At 40.0% G+C, this 11608-nt stretch overlaps 2 protein-coding genes across 2 annotated transcripts in view; one reads left to right on the plus strand and one right to left on the minus strand.

Annotated features, from left to right (window-relative positions):
* plag1 (pleiomorphic adenoma gene 1) overlaps positions 1-1700 on the minus strand; it is a 39994-nt gene extending 38294 nt beyond the window's left edge. The window contains 1 exon segment of the mRNA XM_052023157.1: positions 1578-1700. The gene's annotated coding sequence lies outside the window, so the exon portion shown is untranslated.
* Positions 1701-1869: 169 nt separating this feature from the next.
* chchd7 (coiled-coil-helix-coiled-coil-helix domain containing 7) lies at positions 1870-6321 on the plus strand. The gene is made up of 4 exons (XM_052023393.1): positions 1870-1968; positions 3615-3669; positions 3755-3853; positions 4238-6321. The coding sequence occupies exons 2-4, from the start codon at positions 3616-3618 to the stop codon at positions 4340-4342; spliced, it is 258 nt and encodes an 85-aa protein (XP_051879353.1). The 5' UTR covers positions 1870-1968; position 3615; the 3' UTR covers positions 4343-6321.
* The last annotated feature ends 5287 nt before the right edge of the window (positions 6322-11608 follow it).

Below are 11608 nucleotides of genomic sequence, written 5' to 3' on the forward strand. Positions count from 1 at the left end.
GCGCTGACGTGCTCTACGTCTACATAAGTAATTAGAATATTAATCACAATACGAGACAACAAATATGAAGTACTGTAGGTCTTCAGTTCGCAGATTTAAAAGAATTGAATGAAACAGGTATCCGTCTTTTCGATTTCAAAATAGTTTTCATTAACACACGTTGTCTTCTTGCAAGAGCACACCCACCCCCGCTCCCCCCGCCGTGAAACATGTCAGAAATGCAGTACTGCTTCACATGTGCAGAAAAACGCACAATTTGCGTCAGCGAATTCAAACCAAAAAGAGAGCAGTAAAAGCTATAATTTAACAGAAACAAACATCAGTCCCTCTTTTTGGGCAGAGGAACCAATCAATCAGTCCGACTTTAAAATGTTTACCATTATGTTGACGTAAAGATGCTAATTTATGCGTTTAGCTTCGTGTTTTCCCTCTAATTCTCCATAATATTAAATCCTCCTCTCATCACTCAGTGTCGAATTATTTTATGTACTTCGCAAATTAAATGGCGGAAAATAAACATTATAGCAATCGAAATTAACTTCCAATTGTAAATACTTGTACCAAATCGAAATCCCACATTAATGTTTAATCGAAACATGCGTTTCTCAATAAGCCAATACTGGTTTGATCTAAAGTAGTTTTGTGCTTTTTTTTTGGGGGGGGGGGAAAGAATTTCACATTACATAATTCTTGTTTCATCTACACGCCATAAAGTTTAGAGAGAAATGTTGCATTTCCATTATTCCCCGAAACTCGCCAGGTCCTCGAAACGTCATTCAAGAATAAAGTGCTTTAAAGAAAGCGCTTTTCCCCAAAATCATCTACACTACTATTGGAAAAACTCAAAAGTAATATTCAACAACTACAACCCTTTCCCTACCCTCCCCCTCAACACCTTGGTTGCATGTTTGTGCAAAGCTGCTCACTTCATCTCGATAGTGTTGTGAAATTTTAAATTAAGAAATTTAAAAATCTATGAACGTCATGAAAATTGTTTGCAGTTCAACATTTAGTTAAAATTTTAATTGAAGCGCAAATTGATTTGTTTTCGTTTATTCCAAAAGTCATATTCGAAACAAAAACTGGGCGGTGGGGGGGGGAGAAGGAAAGAAGATGAAGAGAAGAAAGAGAAAGGGGAGCTTGAAAAAGTGTGCTTTTTATATTAAAAAAAGGGAACTTTTTAATGAAAAGTTCATTAAATTTTTAAATTCTTTCCAAGTCGTGTTGCAGCTATGACAGAAGCGGCTGTTCCAAGTTTTTCTTTCCCTCCTCAGTGCTGTCGCTGAACGTACAACAACAACAAAAAATTAAGATAAATTAAGCCCCGCTCCCAGCCGAAGCCGGGCTGAGGGCGAATAAAGTGCTGCAAGCAGCGAGGTTATCCCCCGGCAGCGGCGAGGAGCTGGGATCAGCCGCACAAGTTGTTTCCTCTGTCTCTGCAGCCGTTGCCTCCGTCTCTCCCTCTGAGGTACAAACGGGGGCACAAACTTTCTCCCCTCTCACAACATGATTTAAATAACCCTGATAAACTATTTCAAAACGGGGACAACACCTGGCAAAATTCAACTGAAACTTACCGCGGGACACTCAACATCACTTTCCCGTATTTTTTTCCGGCTTTAAACAATGTTACGAATTTTTAAAAATTTTTTTCTCATATTTTTGTTTCACCGCGGGCCTAAAAATTGTTTGCTTTAGCCTCCATCCAGCGGCCATTGTATACGCGCTGCGCCTCCACCTACCTTGATGGCGGACATCCCGCCCACCTCACCCCTTTTTTATTGGATGAGTGGGAGTGAGGGGCGGGGCTCCCCGTGACATACGGCGGCGGCTCCCGCGCTTCATTGGCCCGACTCCGCCGTCCATCAATGCCAATCCAAGGTTTCCGCCATCACGTTAGGTTCCGCGGATATTAGAGCGCGCGCGGCTGCCTGTGACGTCGATGGTTGATGTGTCCTGATGTTGGAGGTGAGGAGGGTATGCAGGAGGTAGAGGGGGTGACCGGGGAGGGAGGCTGAGGGTGGGGAGAGGGGGCAATGAGGGCGGAGGGTATAGAGAAATGGTGGGGAGAGGGAGAAGGTGCAATGGGAGAGGGGTGTACAGCAACAGGCGAAGAATAGGAAGTAGGGACATGCTGGAGGTACTGGGGCAATAGGGACTGAGAAAGAAGGAGCCAGAAGGTGAGATTATGGAGGAAGGAACATTGGAGGAGCAAGAGGGCACTGCGGGGAGGAGGAATGGGGCAGTGGGAGGGAAAGGATAGTCGGAGTGGGAAATTATTATGGGCTAGATAAGGGCAATAAAACGAAGGAGAAAGCAGCAAAGAAGAGGGAAGGCAATTGTAGAAGAAAAGCAAGAGGGAGGAGAGGCAGAGGTCCGTTGGGGGATGGCAGAGGTGACGGTGGTAGAAGAAAGGCAGAGGGCAGAAAGATTTTGGGGGAGGAAAGAAATGAGATGAAAAGCAACATCTGGGAAGGAGGAAGGTAGAAGTGAGGGAAGAGGCGGTGGGAGAACAAGCAATCTACGTAGAGGGCAATGTAAAGTGGAAGAGAACAGGAGGAATTGAGCCAGAGATGTGGCAATGAGGAGGGAAAGACGAGTAATGGGTTGGAGGGGCAGGCAAGATAAGGGGATAGTAAAACTTGAGATGAAGGAAATTGAGGTGGATGCAAGATTAATTGAAGATTTAATTCCAATCAGAAGAGTGTGAACAGAAAAGGTCAATGAGAGAGAATATGGTGGAGGTGGGAGTTAAAAGAGGAGGATATAGAAGGAGATCAAGGGTATATAGAAACTGGGCAGAAAGAGGGAGAAAATTGCTGTTGAAAAAGGAAGATTAGGTAACAAGATCAGGAGAGAGAGAGGGAGCAGGATGGAATCACTCAAAGAGAAATTTGCTGGCTACACATTCCATCAATTCTATCTCATACCTTCTTGTTAGCAGTAGGAAAAGGGATATTGGAGGAAGATGGGATGCAAAAGAAAGCAACTGTGGGCACAGAATTTTCAAGGCAGAAGGTAAATCTGGGGAGAGAGTTGATAAAAGAAGAAAAGATATCTTTATTAGCCACATGTACATCAGAACACAGTGAAATGCATCTTTTGCGTAGTGTTCTGGGGGCAGCCCACAAGTGTCGCCATGCTTCTGGCGCCAACATAGCATGCCCACAACTTCCTAACCCATATGTCTTTGGAATGTGGGAGGAAACCGGAGCACCCGGAGGAAACCCATGCAGACACGGCAAGAACGTACAAACTCCTTATAGACAGCAGCAGCAATTGAACCCAGGTCACTGGCACTGTAATAACATTACACTAACCACTACACTAGCGTGCCTGCCCAAAGAATCCATAAGGTAGAGAAAGCAAGAATGAAGATAGGGAGAGGGTAAAAGTGATTAAGAATGGAAATATGTTGAGAGAGGAGAGGTAAAGGAGAAAGATAAATGGAACTGGGGACGCTGGGAAAGAAATATTTTTTCATGAAGTTTATTGAATGTTTCCTAAACCAATTTTTCACTTGAGAAATTTTCTTAGTGCTTTTCAATACTGGAAGATTGGTCAATTACATTGCAACTTTTATTGATGCCAGAAACTGTTAAAATTTAATTTAGAATGCCTGGAAATGTGCGAAAGTTAAGAGATGAAGACATAAATCCATGTATTGAGGTAGGAGAATTATTAAATGCTAGCAATCATTTTATTATACCAAGTTTGTTAACAGATGTGACAGATATTTAATTTTTATTTAAAGGAAACTGATGCCTCCAAGAAGTGCCTAGAAGCAAATAACTACAACAAAGATATGTGCAGCTATTACTTTCTGAGATATAAAATGTGTAGGAAATTTTGGGTAAGTTTAACTGAAGATTTAACTCCAATCAGAAGACCATGAACAGCATCTAAGTCAACATCAGTTACAAATTTGGCTGGTTTCAGTATGATATTGCAACAGCCTGGATTTTCTAATCAAGTTACCTATCCCACCACTTGAAAGTTCTTCAAGGGCTTTCCTGTAATATTTCCATTCTCAGGATCTTCTGTTGGAGTTGATGCAGGACTTGCAAAATGTTGCCACCTGGTCTCAATCTGTGAATTATGACTTTTGTAACTTTCCCTACTAACCACTGTCCGAGAAATGTATATTGTGTATTTCTGTTGTTTTAGTTTGTGGTATCTTTAATAAAGTTAATGGAAATTATTATTTACTTAGAACTTTTTGTTCCCCTTTTTGAAGAATAACATAATGGTGCAAAGAAGAAGGAATGGTGTTAGACCTGAAATGCCAACTGCCAACGAAAGAAAAGAGATTTTAGAAGAATATAAAGAGAAGCCCTACTGATTATCCTCCTGAAGAATTGATAAATGTGAATTAATCACTGGAATAATATTGAAAATGTAATTTTATGCCTGAATAAATCTTTTACTAAATGAATAAAAATAGATCATCAAATCTAATGCAGTAAAAGAACACAAGTACTTGATAAAATATACACGCAGTTATCAAAAAGTAGATGCTTAAAACCATTACTGTCAGGCATGTGTAATAGAAACAAAAGGATTTTTGAAGAATACTACTTTAAAATGCAATGCCTTACATTATATTGTCAGCTTAACAGGTTTACATTTATGGCCTGACAGTAAGATACTGAAAGACTGCTGACTTGCTTTTTAAGTGCAAACTTACCTATTGTGGATATGCAGTTGTCAACTTGTGCCTCCCTGCTAGTCTTCAGTGAAGAAGCTCGGTATGGCAATACATGGCATGGTGCTGTCTCCTTGGAAAAGGCTGTGGAAAAACTGGCTAAGCTGGCTGTTAAATTTCAGGAAAGTTAAATGCTTTGAATGTTGCTGAAATTCAGGAACATTCAAAAAGTATTTTATATACTTAATTTTTAAACAAAACATGAAACAAGAAGATTTTCAAACAATTTACTTTTAACAAAACTCAATTCAAAAATTTAAATTAACTAAATGCATCCTCTCTCATAGCCTTTCTCAATTCAGATAAATGGAGTCACTGTGACCTGGCTCAGGTTCAGCTGGCAGATTCCCTAGCCTTAAGTCCTGGGGAATTGCTGCAAGTGTGCAATCCAAGACTGGATTCTGTGGTCAGTCAGGAAGTTGCCATTGAAGGACTGCCTGCAAGTTTGGGATTTTTGCATTTGCTTGGGAATCTCAGACCTGGGAGTTTGTGGAGAATTTACATGCTGTCCCTGGGTAACAGGTTCTGTTTTCACAGACATCCTTAAGTCAATTAAGTTCATAAGTTGGAAAATAATCACTCAATATGGTAACTATTCCTTCGCGGTATTGTAATGAATGGCATCAAAAACACAAGACATAACAAAACAATTACTCCAAGTGGAGAAAGAGAGAGTCCTGCCATTGGTAGGAATAAACGTATATGTATGTAAGTTGGACTTTTGAATTTAATGATACGGGAGCTCGTTCATCTGTAGGAGTGTCCGTAAGTCGGGCATTCGTAAGCAGAGATGGTTCATACTTGTTCACAGGACATAGACATCTCTGGCAATAATGGCAGTTACTGTCCATCCTTAATTGTCCTTGAACTAAGTAGGTAGTTACGAGTGAACTACATTGCTGTGCGTCTATAGGCCAGACCAGATGGCAGATGTGATTCCCTGAAGGACAATAGTAAACCATGCCAATTTTTACGCCAATCCATTAGTTTCATGGTTGCCATTAATGAGACAAGCAGTTTTTAAATTTCAAATTTAGTCACTTGAAACAGTCCAGAACTCTACCTGCTAGTTTTGTATGTTAACCATAACACCATCTTGTCTGCTGGTATTGCCTAGCAAGATCCAACCCATTAATTTTTTCATGTAACTTAAGACTGAGTATTTACCATCTTGTGACTTAAGGGAGATTTCTTAAAATAATGTGCAATATTTAACTTCCCAGAAATGTTAATGACATGTTTAATGGGTGAAAGTGAAGATGAACTATAGTGATCTGTGACATTCTTTATTCTTTCATGAGATACGGATGTTCTTAAAGTCAGCATTTATTACCCTTCTCTAACTGCCCTCAAGAAAGTGGTGGTGAAGCTACTTTTTGGAATTAAAACAGAAAATGCTGGAAATACTCAGCAGGTCAGTCAATGATGGAAAGAGAAAGAGTTAACATTTTTGATGGAAGAACCTTCATCAGAACTGAGGTCTTGACCTGATGGATTAACTCTAATTCTTTTTCTACAAACTCTGCCTTGACCTGCTGAGCGTTTCTAACATTTTTGTTTGTTTTCAGATTTCTAGCTTCCGCAGTTTTTATTTTTCAATAAGTGGGGCATTTGGAAACGAATCAAGCCTACTACTTTGAGCTGCTTGTTGTCAAGCTGCATGACTGTTGGAGCAACACTTATCCTGACTCTTGGCCTTTTGTGATAAGCCTTGAGGGGAAATGAAGAATCCAACTTCACATTTATGGGGTGATTCTGACATAGCTCTATATAAAGTATCCAAGGAATTCTCTTTATTTTCAATGGGAGTCTTGGTCACATTGGGATGAAGATTTCAAATGTATATGTTTGGATTTGGGAATTTAGAAATAAAAGAAATCCTTAAAATATATGAAAAGAAGATTTTGATTGTTGTTTGCAAAGGCAAATTTTCATTTATATTTTATAGAAAAATTCCAATATTTCAGCATCTGAATGTTCAGGAACCTGATGGTTTGGCATCTAGCCAGTCAAAAGTTCAGAATAGGAGCTAAAGATTTGGAGTCCAGCTAAGGCCAGGGTCTGGACTGTAGTCTGGATGTATAGTTTGTATCAGGCTCGAGATCCAGAACACCAAGGATCAGGAACCTGGGTAGGTTTACGGCTGGAGCTGGTGTCCTGAAGGTTTGTGTACTCCCTTTAAACTCATTGGAAAATTTATACCATTGTGCAACATTTGAAAAACAAATGAGATAAAAGTGTGTTTCAGTATTAACAGGAGTAACATCCATGAGTCCAGAAAATCTAGTCCAGCACCACCAAAGTCCTAAAGGTGCTAGATTATTGAGTTTTACTGTATTAGTTTGAATGGAGAGAGGTGGGTTTGGAGACCAGAGGAAACTATGAAATATTGCTTTGAATTGAAAGTATTATTAATATAATGCTCGATCATTGTTTTAGACCTATAATAAAGGTAACAAATCCAGAGAAATGCTCTGACTTAACTGGTCTTCTCCAAAGTTATGGTCTGTTATTGCCATTTTATTTTGGAACCTATATCCTCTCCAAGAGAAAGACTCTACTGTCATAAAATTGTCTGTCTCAGCTACTACAATTGAAACTGTAATGCAGAATTTGTCACATCCAATCATCTGTCCCCATCATAAAATTCAGTTTGCTTTTTAACTACCAAGGACAGGTTGCATACACTTGATTTGTATTTCCTTGAGTTTTGAATGTTGAGAGGTGTTGTAATCAAGAGGAACACATTTCTTCGTATCTTTCCTATCAAACCTCTAAGTCTTTAAAGATCTGTTGGTCTATCCACTGTCAAGATTTTCAGACTTCTAATTTGATACTCAGTGTTGGAAGAACAATTGTTTCCTCTAAGGATTGGAAAGTATTGACTTCAGTCGTCACAAACTCCTTACCCCAATGGTGGACTTCATCTTCCCTTTGGGAGCTGTGTAAGAGCCAGACTCTTCACAATCTCATTGTTTTTGAGCTCAAATTCATGTCTTCAGAGAGATTTCCTATTTTTACCCTTGTAATATCACACATCTTCATCTCTACCTTAGCTCATCTGCTGGCTGAAGCCCTCTTCCATGTTTTGTTGCCTCTAGACTTGCCTCTTCCAACACATTCCAGGCTGGCCTTCCTCTTCAATACTCAGTAGAGTCCATCCAAAACTCTATCATATGTCCAAACCTGCACCAAGACCTGTTCACCCATCAGCCTTGTTCTTGCTAACTTTTTGAACTTCTCAAGTTCTGGCCTCCTGGTCATTCCTGAATTTAATTGCTCTACCATGTCTTCAACGACTCTAGCATTCCCTCCCTTATCTCCTCTGTATCTTTACCTCTCGTTAAGATACCACATAAAACCCAGCTCTGTGCAAGGATTTTTGTCATCTATCATCTCTCCCTGTGGCTTGCAGACAATTCTTTTAATTCACAATGTTCCTGTGAATTTCCTTGGATTGATTTTGTTACATTAAAGATGCTGGATTCTGCTTTTGTTCCTGAAATCTAACTTTTTGTCCACACTTTTGATCAACTCTCTTCTGCTTAAATGTCTCCTTTCCCACATCTAAATCTTACTTTACCTTAAAGGTGCTGCTATAACTAAGATAAAACACTAGTGGCTTGCAATTTATAGATTAATCAATCCACAATAAAAATGTGTGGATATATTTGCACTTATGTTTTCACTTGTACTCTTCAGAAACTTCATGAGGAAAAAAAGAGAAAACAAGTTAGTTTTAAGTTGCAGAAACAGCAGGGATCTCTAAAAGGGTGAGGCCAGGGTAACTATAGAGATAGGGTGCACATGAGGTCACCTGGTTGATAGGTTAGATGGAAGTTGGAGAGAGGGAACATGAACAAAAGAGCATAAAAGCTTTGAAATCAGGGCAGTAAGGGAGAATGCAAACAAACATAAAAGCTGCAAAATTCAAAGCTGAAGAAAATGCCTAGCAGATCGGACCATGCTAAGGGAGAGAGAATTACAGATGGATGATTTGCAGCATAAATGGCCATTTCTGGTGGAAATAGTTATCTGAAATTGTAGAATTCAATATTGTGAAGGTTGCAACGTGCTCTGTCTGAGAACAGATCAGATGCTATTCTTCAAGCTTATGACAGCCCTGGAGGACACAGATAGGTCAGAGTGGGAGTGGGATGGAGAAATAAAGTGGCAGGCAAAAGAAAGCTCAGGGTCATCCCTGCATCCTTTCAGTGCCATATTTAATTCCTCTAATGTAGAGAAGACTACCTTGTGATCACCACATGATGTATACTAAATTGGAAGAAGTGTAAGTGAACCGGTGATTTATCTTACCTGACTTTAGGGTCCTGGAGGATGGTATTGATATTGGTTTTGGTTTACTATTGTCACTTATACCGAGGTACAGTGAAAAGCTTGTCTTACAAACCGATCATACAGGTCAATTCATTACACAGTGCAGTTACATTGAGTCAGTACAGAGTGCATTGATGTGGTACAGGTAAAAACAATAACAGTACAGAGTAAAGTGTCACAGCTACAGAGAAAGTGCAGTGCAATAAGGTGCAAAGTTACAACAAGGTAGATTGTGAGGTCATAGTCCATCTCATTGTATAAGGGAACTGTTCAATAGTGTCATCACAGTGGGGTAGAAGCTGTCCTTAAGTTTGGTGGTACGAGCCTTCAGGCTCCTGTATCTTCCACCTGATGGAAGAGGAGAGAATAGAGAATGTCCCAGGTGGGTGGGGTCTTTGATTATGCTGGCTGCTTCACCAAGACAGCGAGAGGTAAAGACAGAGTCCAAGGAGGGGAGGCTGGTGTCTGTAATGCGCTGGGCTGTGTCCACAACTCTCTGCAGTTTCTTGCAGTCCTCGGTAGAGCAGTTGCCGTACCAAGCCGTAATACATCCAGACAGGATGCTTTCAATGGTGCATTTGTAAATGGGAAGAGAAGATGTAAAAGAACTGGTGTTGCATTCCCTGTGATTGCATGAAAAAAATACCATAAGAAGAGGACCTATTAGGAGATGAAAAAGCAATCCATGGAATTGTGAAGGGAACAATCCTTTCTGAATACTGAACGGCAAGGAGAGGGCAAAAAGTGTTTTTGTGGTGGAATCTCATTTAAGATGACAGAAATTGCCAAAATGAATGCAAAAGCTGGTGGGGTGGAAGGTGAGGACTGGGAAAATGCTTCACTTGCTCTGTCCAGGATGAGAGGGATGAGAGCAAAGGTGAGGAAAATAGATGTGATGCCCTGAATCCTAATGCCAAATGTTAAGATTAATCCATCCCAGTTGAGATAACATGTGAACGTGTGCCAAGAGACAGCGAGCTGTATGATTTGATTGAGATAGTGCAAGATTGAGCAAATAAAGGCACCCAAGCCTCAAAATTTCCAGGCAAGTAATAGCCTGAAGAATGGAAATGGTAGGGAGAAAACTTTAAACAATTTATTGAAATAAAAACAAAATGCAGGAAATACTCAGCAGTGTCTGTAGAGAAAGAAACAGAGTTAACATTTTAGGTCAATGTCCTTTGTAAGAACTGGAAAAATAAGAAAAAAATGTGTCTTTAGTTGCAGAGAATAGGGCGGGAGGAGAGAACAAAGGGAATGCTTGTCAAAGGATGGAGACCAAAGGTGTCCAGAGGAAACAATACTTTCAAAACAATCTAATTCATAGATGAAGAGGGCCATTAGAGAAAGAAAAACAAGTGCATGCTGGAACCATGAGATGCAGAATAGAGTTGTTGCTGGAATTTTAAAACACGAGAAGATGGGAAGTAGCTGGCTGATTACAGTTGCATCAAAACTAGCCAGATCCAATGCAGACAGGAAAGGCTTATCATCTGACATTATTGGATTCAATATTAAGTCCTGAGGGTTGTAATGTGCCTAGATCACACTTTGTATTTAACTGACTTTGACCATGAACCAGAACAGAAAGAAGTTAAGGCATTCATGCATCTCATTGTTAAAGGGGAAGAGAATTGTACCACACCATAGAGCTTTCAAGTGAAACCCCGGAGAATGCACTGGATGCTTCACAAGCACATTGCAACCCATGTGGAAATGTTACTGTTCATCAATAGCTATTCTTTACTGCAAACAAGGATCAGAATGAATCCTTTGATACTTTATTCATGGAGTTAATATTGTTAGGAGATAACTGCAGTTTTGCAGATTTATAGCTCCCCTTTTCCATGAAAAAATATCAACATTTGTATCTGTGGATCGTATGACGTAAATGATTGAATTGAATCAATCTTCATATATGTTGAGGAATGAAGTGGCAAGCTGAGAATTTGCCTGAAGCCAAGAGCTCTTAATGGAGCTCTGAAGAGGAGCCACAGTCTTATGAAGAAGGTAAATGTATTGCCTGGCCTGAATGGGGCAAAAATTTTCGGTGTGCTGTATGCAAAGAATAGCAGGTGAAGGTTGATGAGAAGATCTCATAGCTAATCTGTTTCAACATACTGTTTGGTAGATACCATTGCTGAAGAATACTGCTTAGAATCAACACAGTACAAGAGGAGAGCAGTAAACACTGAGAAAGGGCTCAGTGGGGCAAAGAATACAACAGATAACAAATTGGTCTTTGTAGTAGGGGAAACAGTGAAAGAGGCTTACTTGACAGAAGAAGATGTGAAGATAACCTGCACAGTGAGGACACCAGAGCTCAACAGTCAGTTTGGACCAGATCTGAGAGAACAGTACATTGATCCAAATACCCGATTTGGATTTGGATTGGTCCAAATACTGTCTGCTTTTCTCCATGGATGCTGCCTGACCTGCTGAGTTCCTCCAGCATCTTCTTGTTTTTTCATCTAGATTCCAGAATCTGCAGTCCTTTGTTTCTCTTCACCTAAAAAAAATATGCCAGAAGAAAACACATTAAGGCTGAACAGTTTGTTTCTTTTC

This window comes from Pristis pectinata, chromosome 9 (assembly GCF_009764475.1).
Source record: "Pristis pectinata isolate sPriPec2 chromosome 9, sPriPec2.1.pri, whole genome shotgun sequence".
NCBI lineage: Eukaryota > Metazoa > Chordata > Chondrichthyes > Rhinopristiformes > Pristidae > Pristis > Pristis pectinata.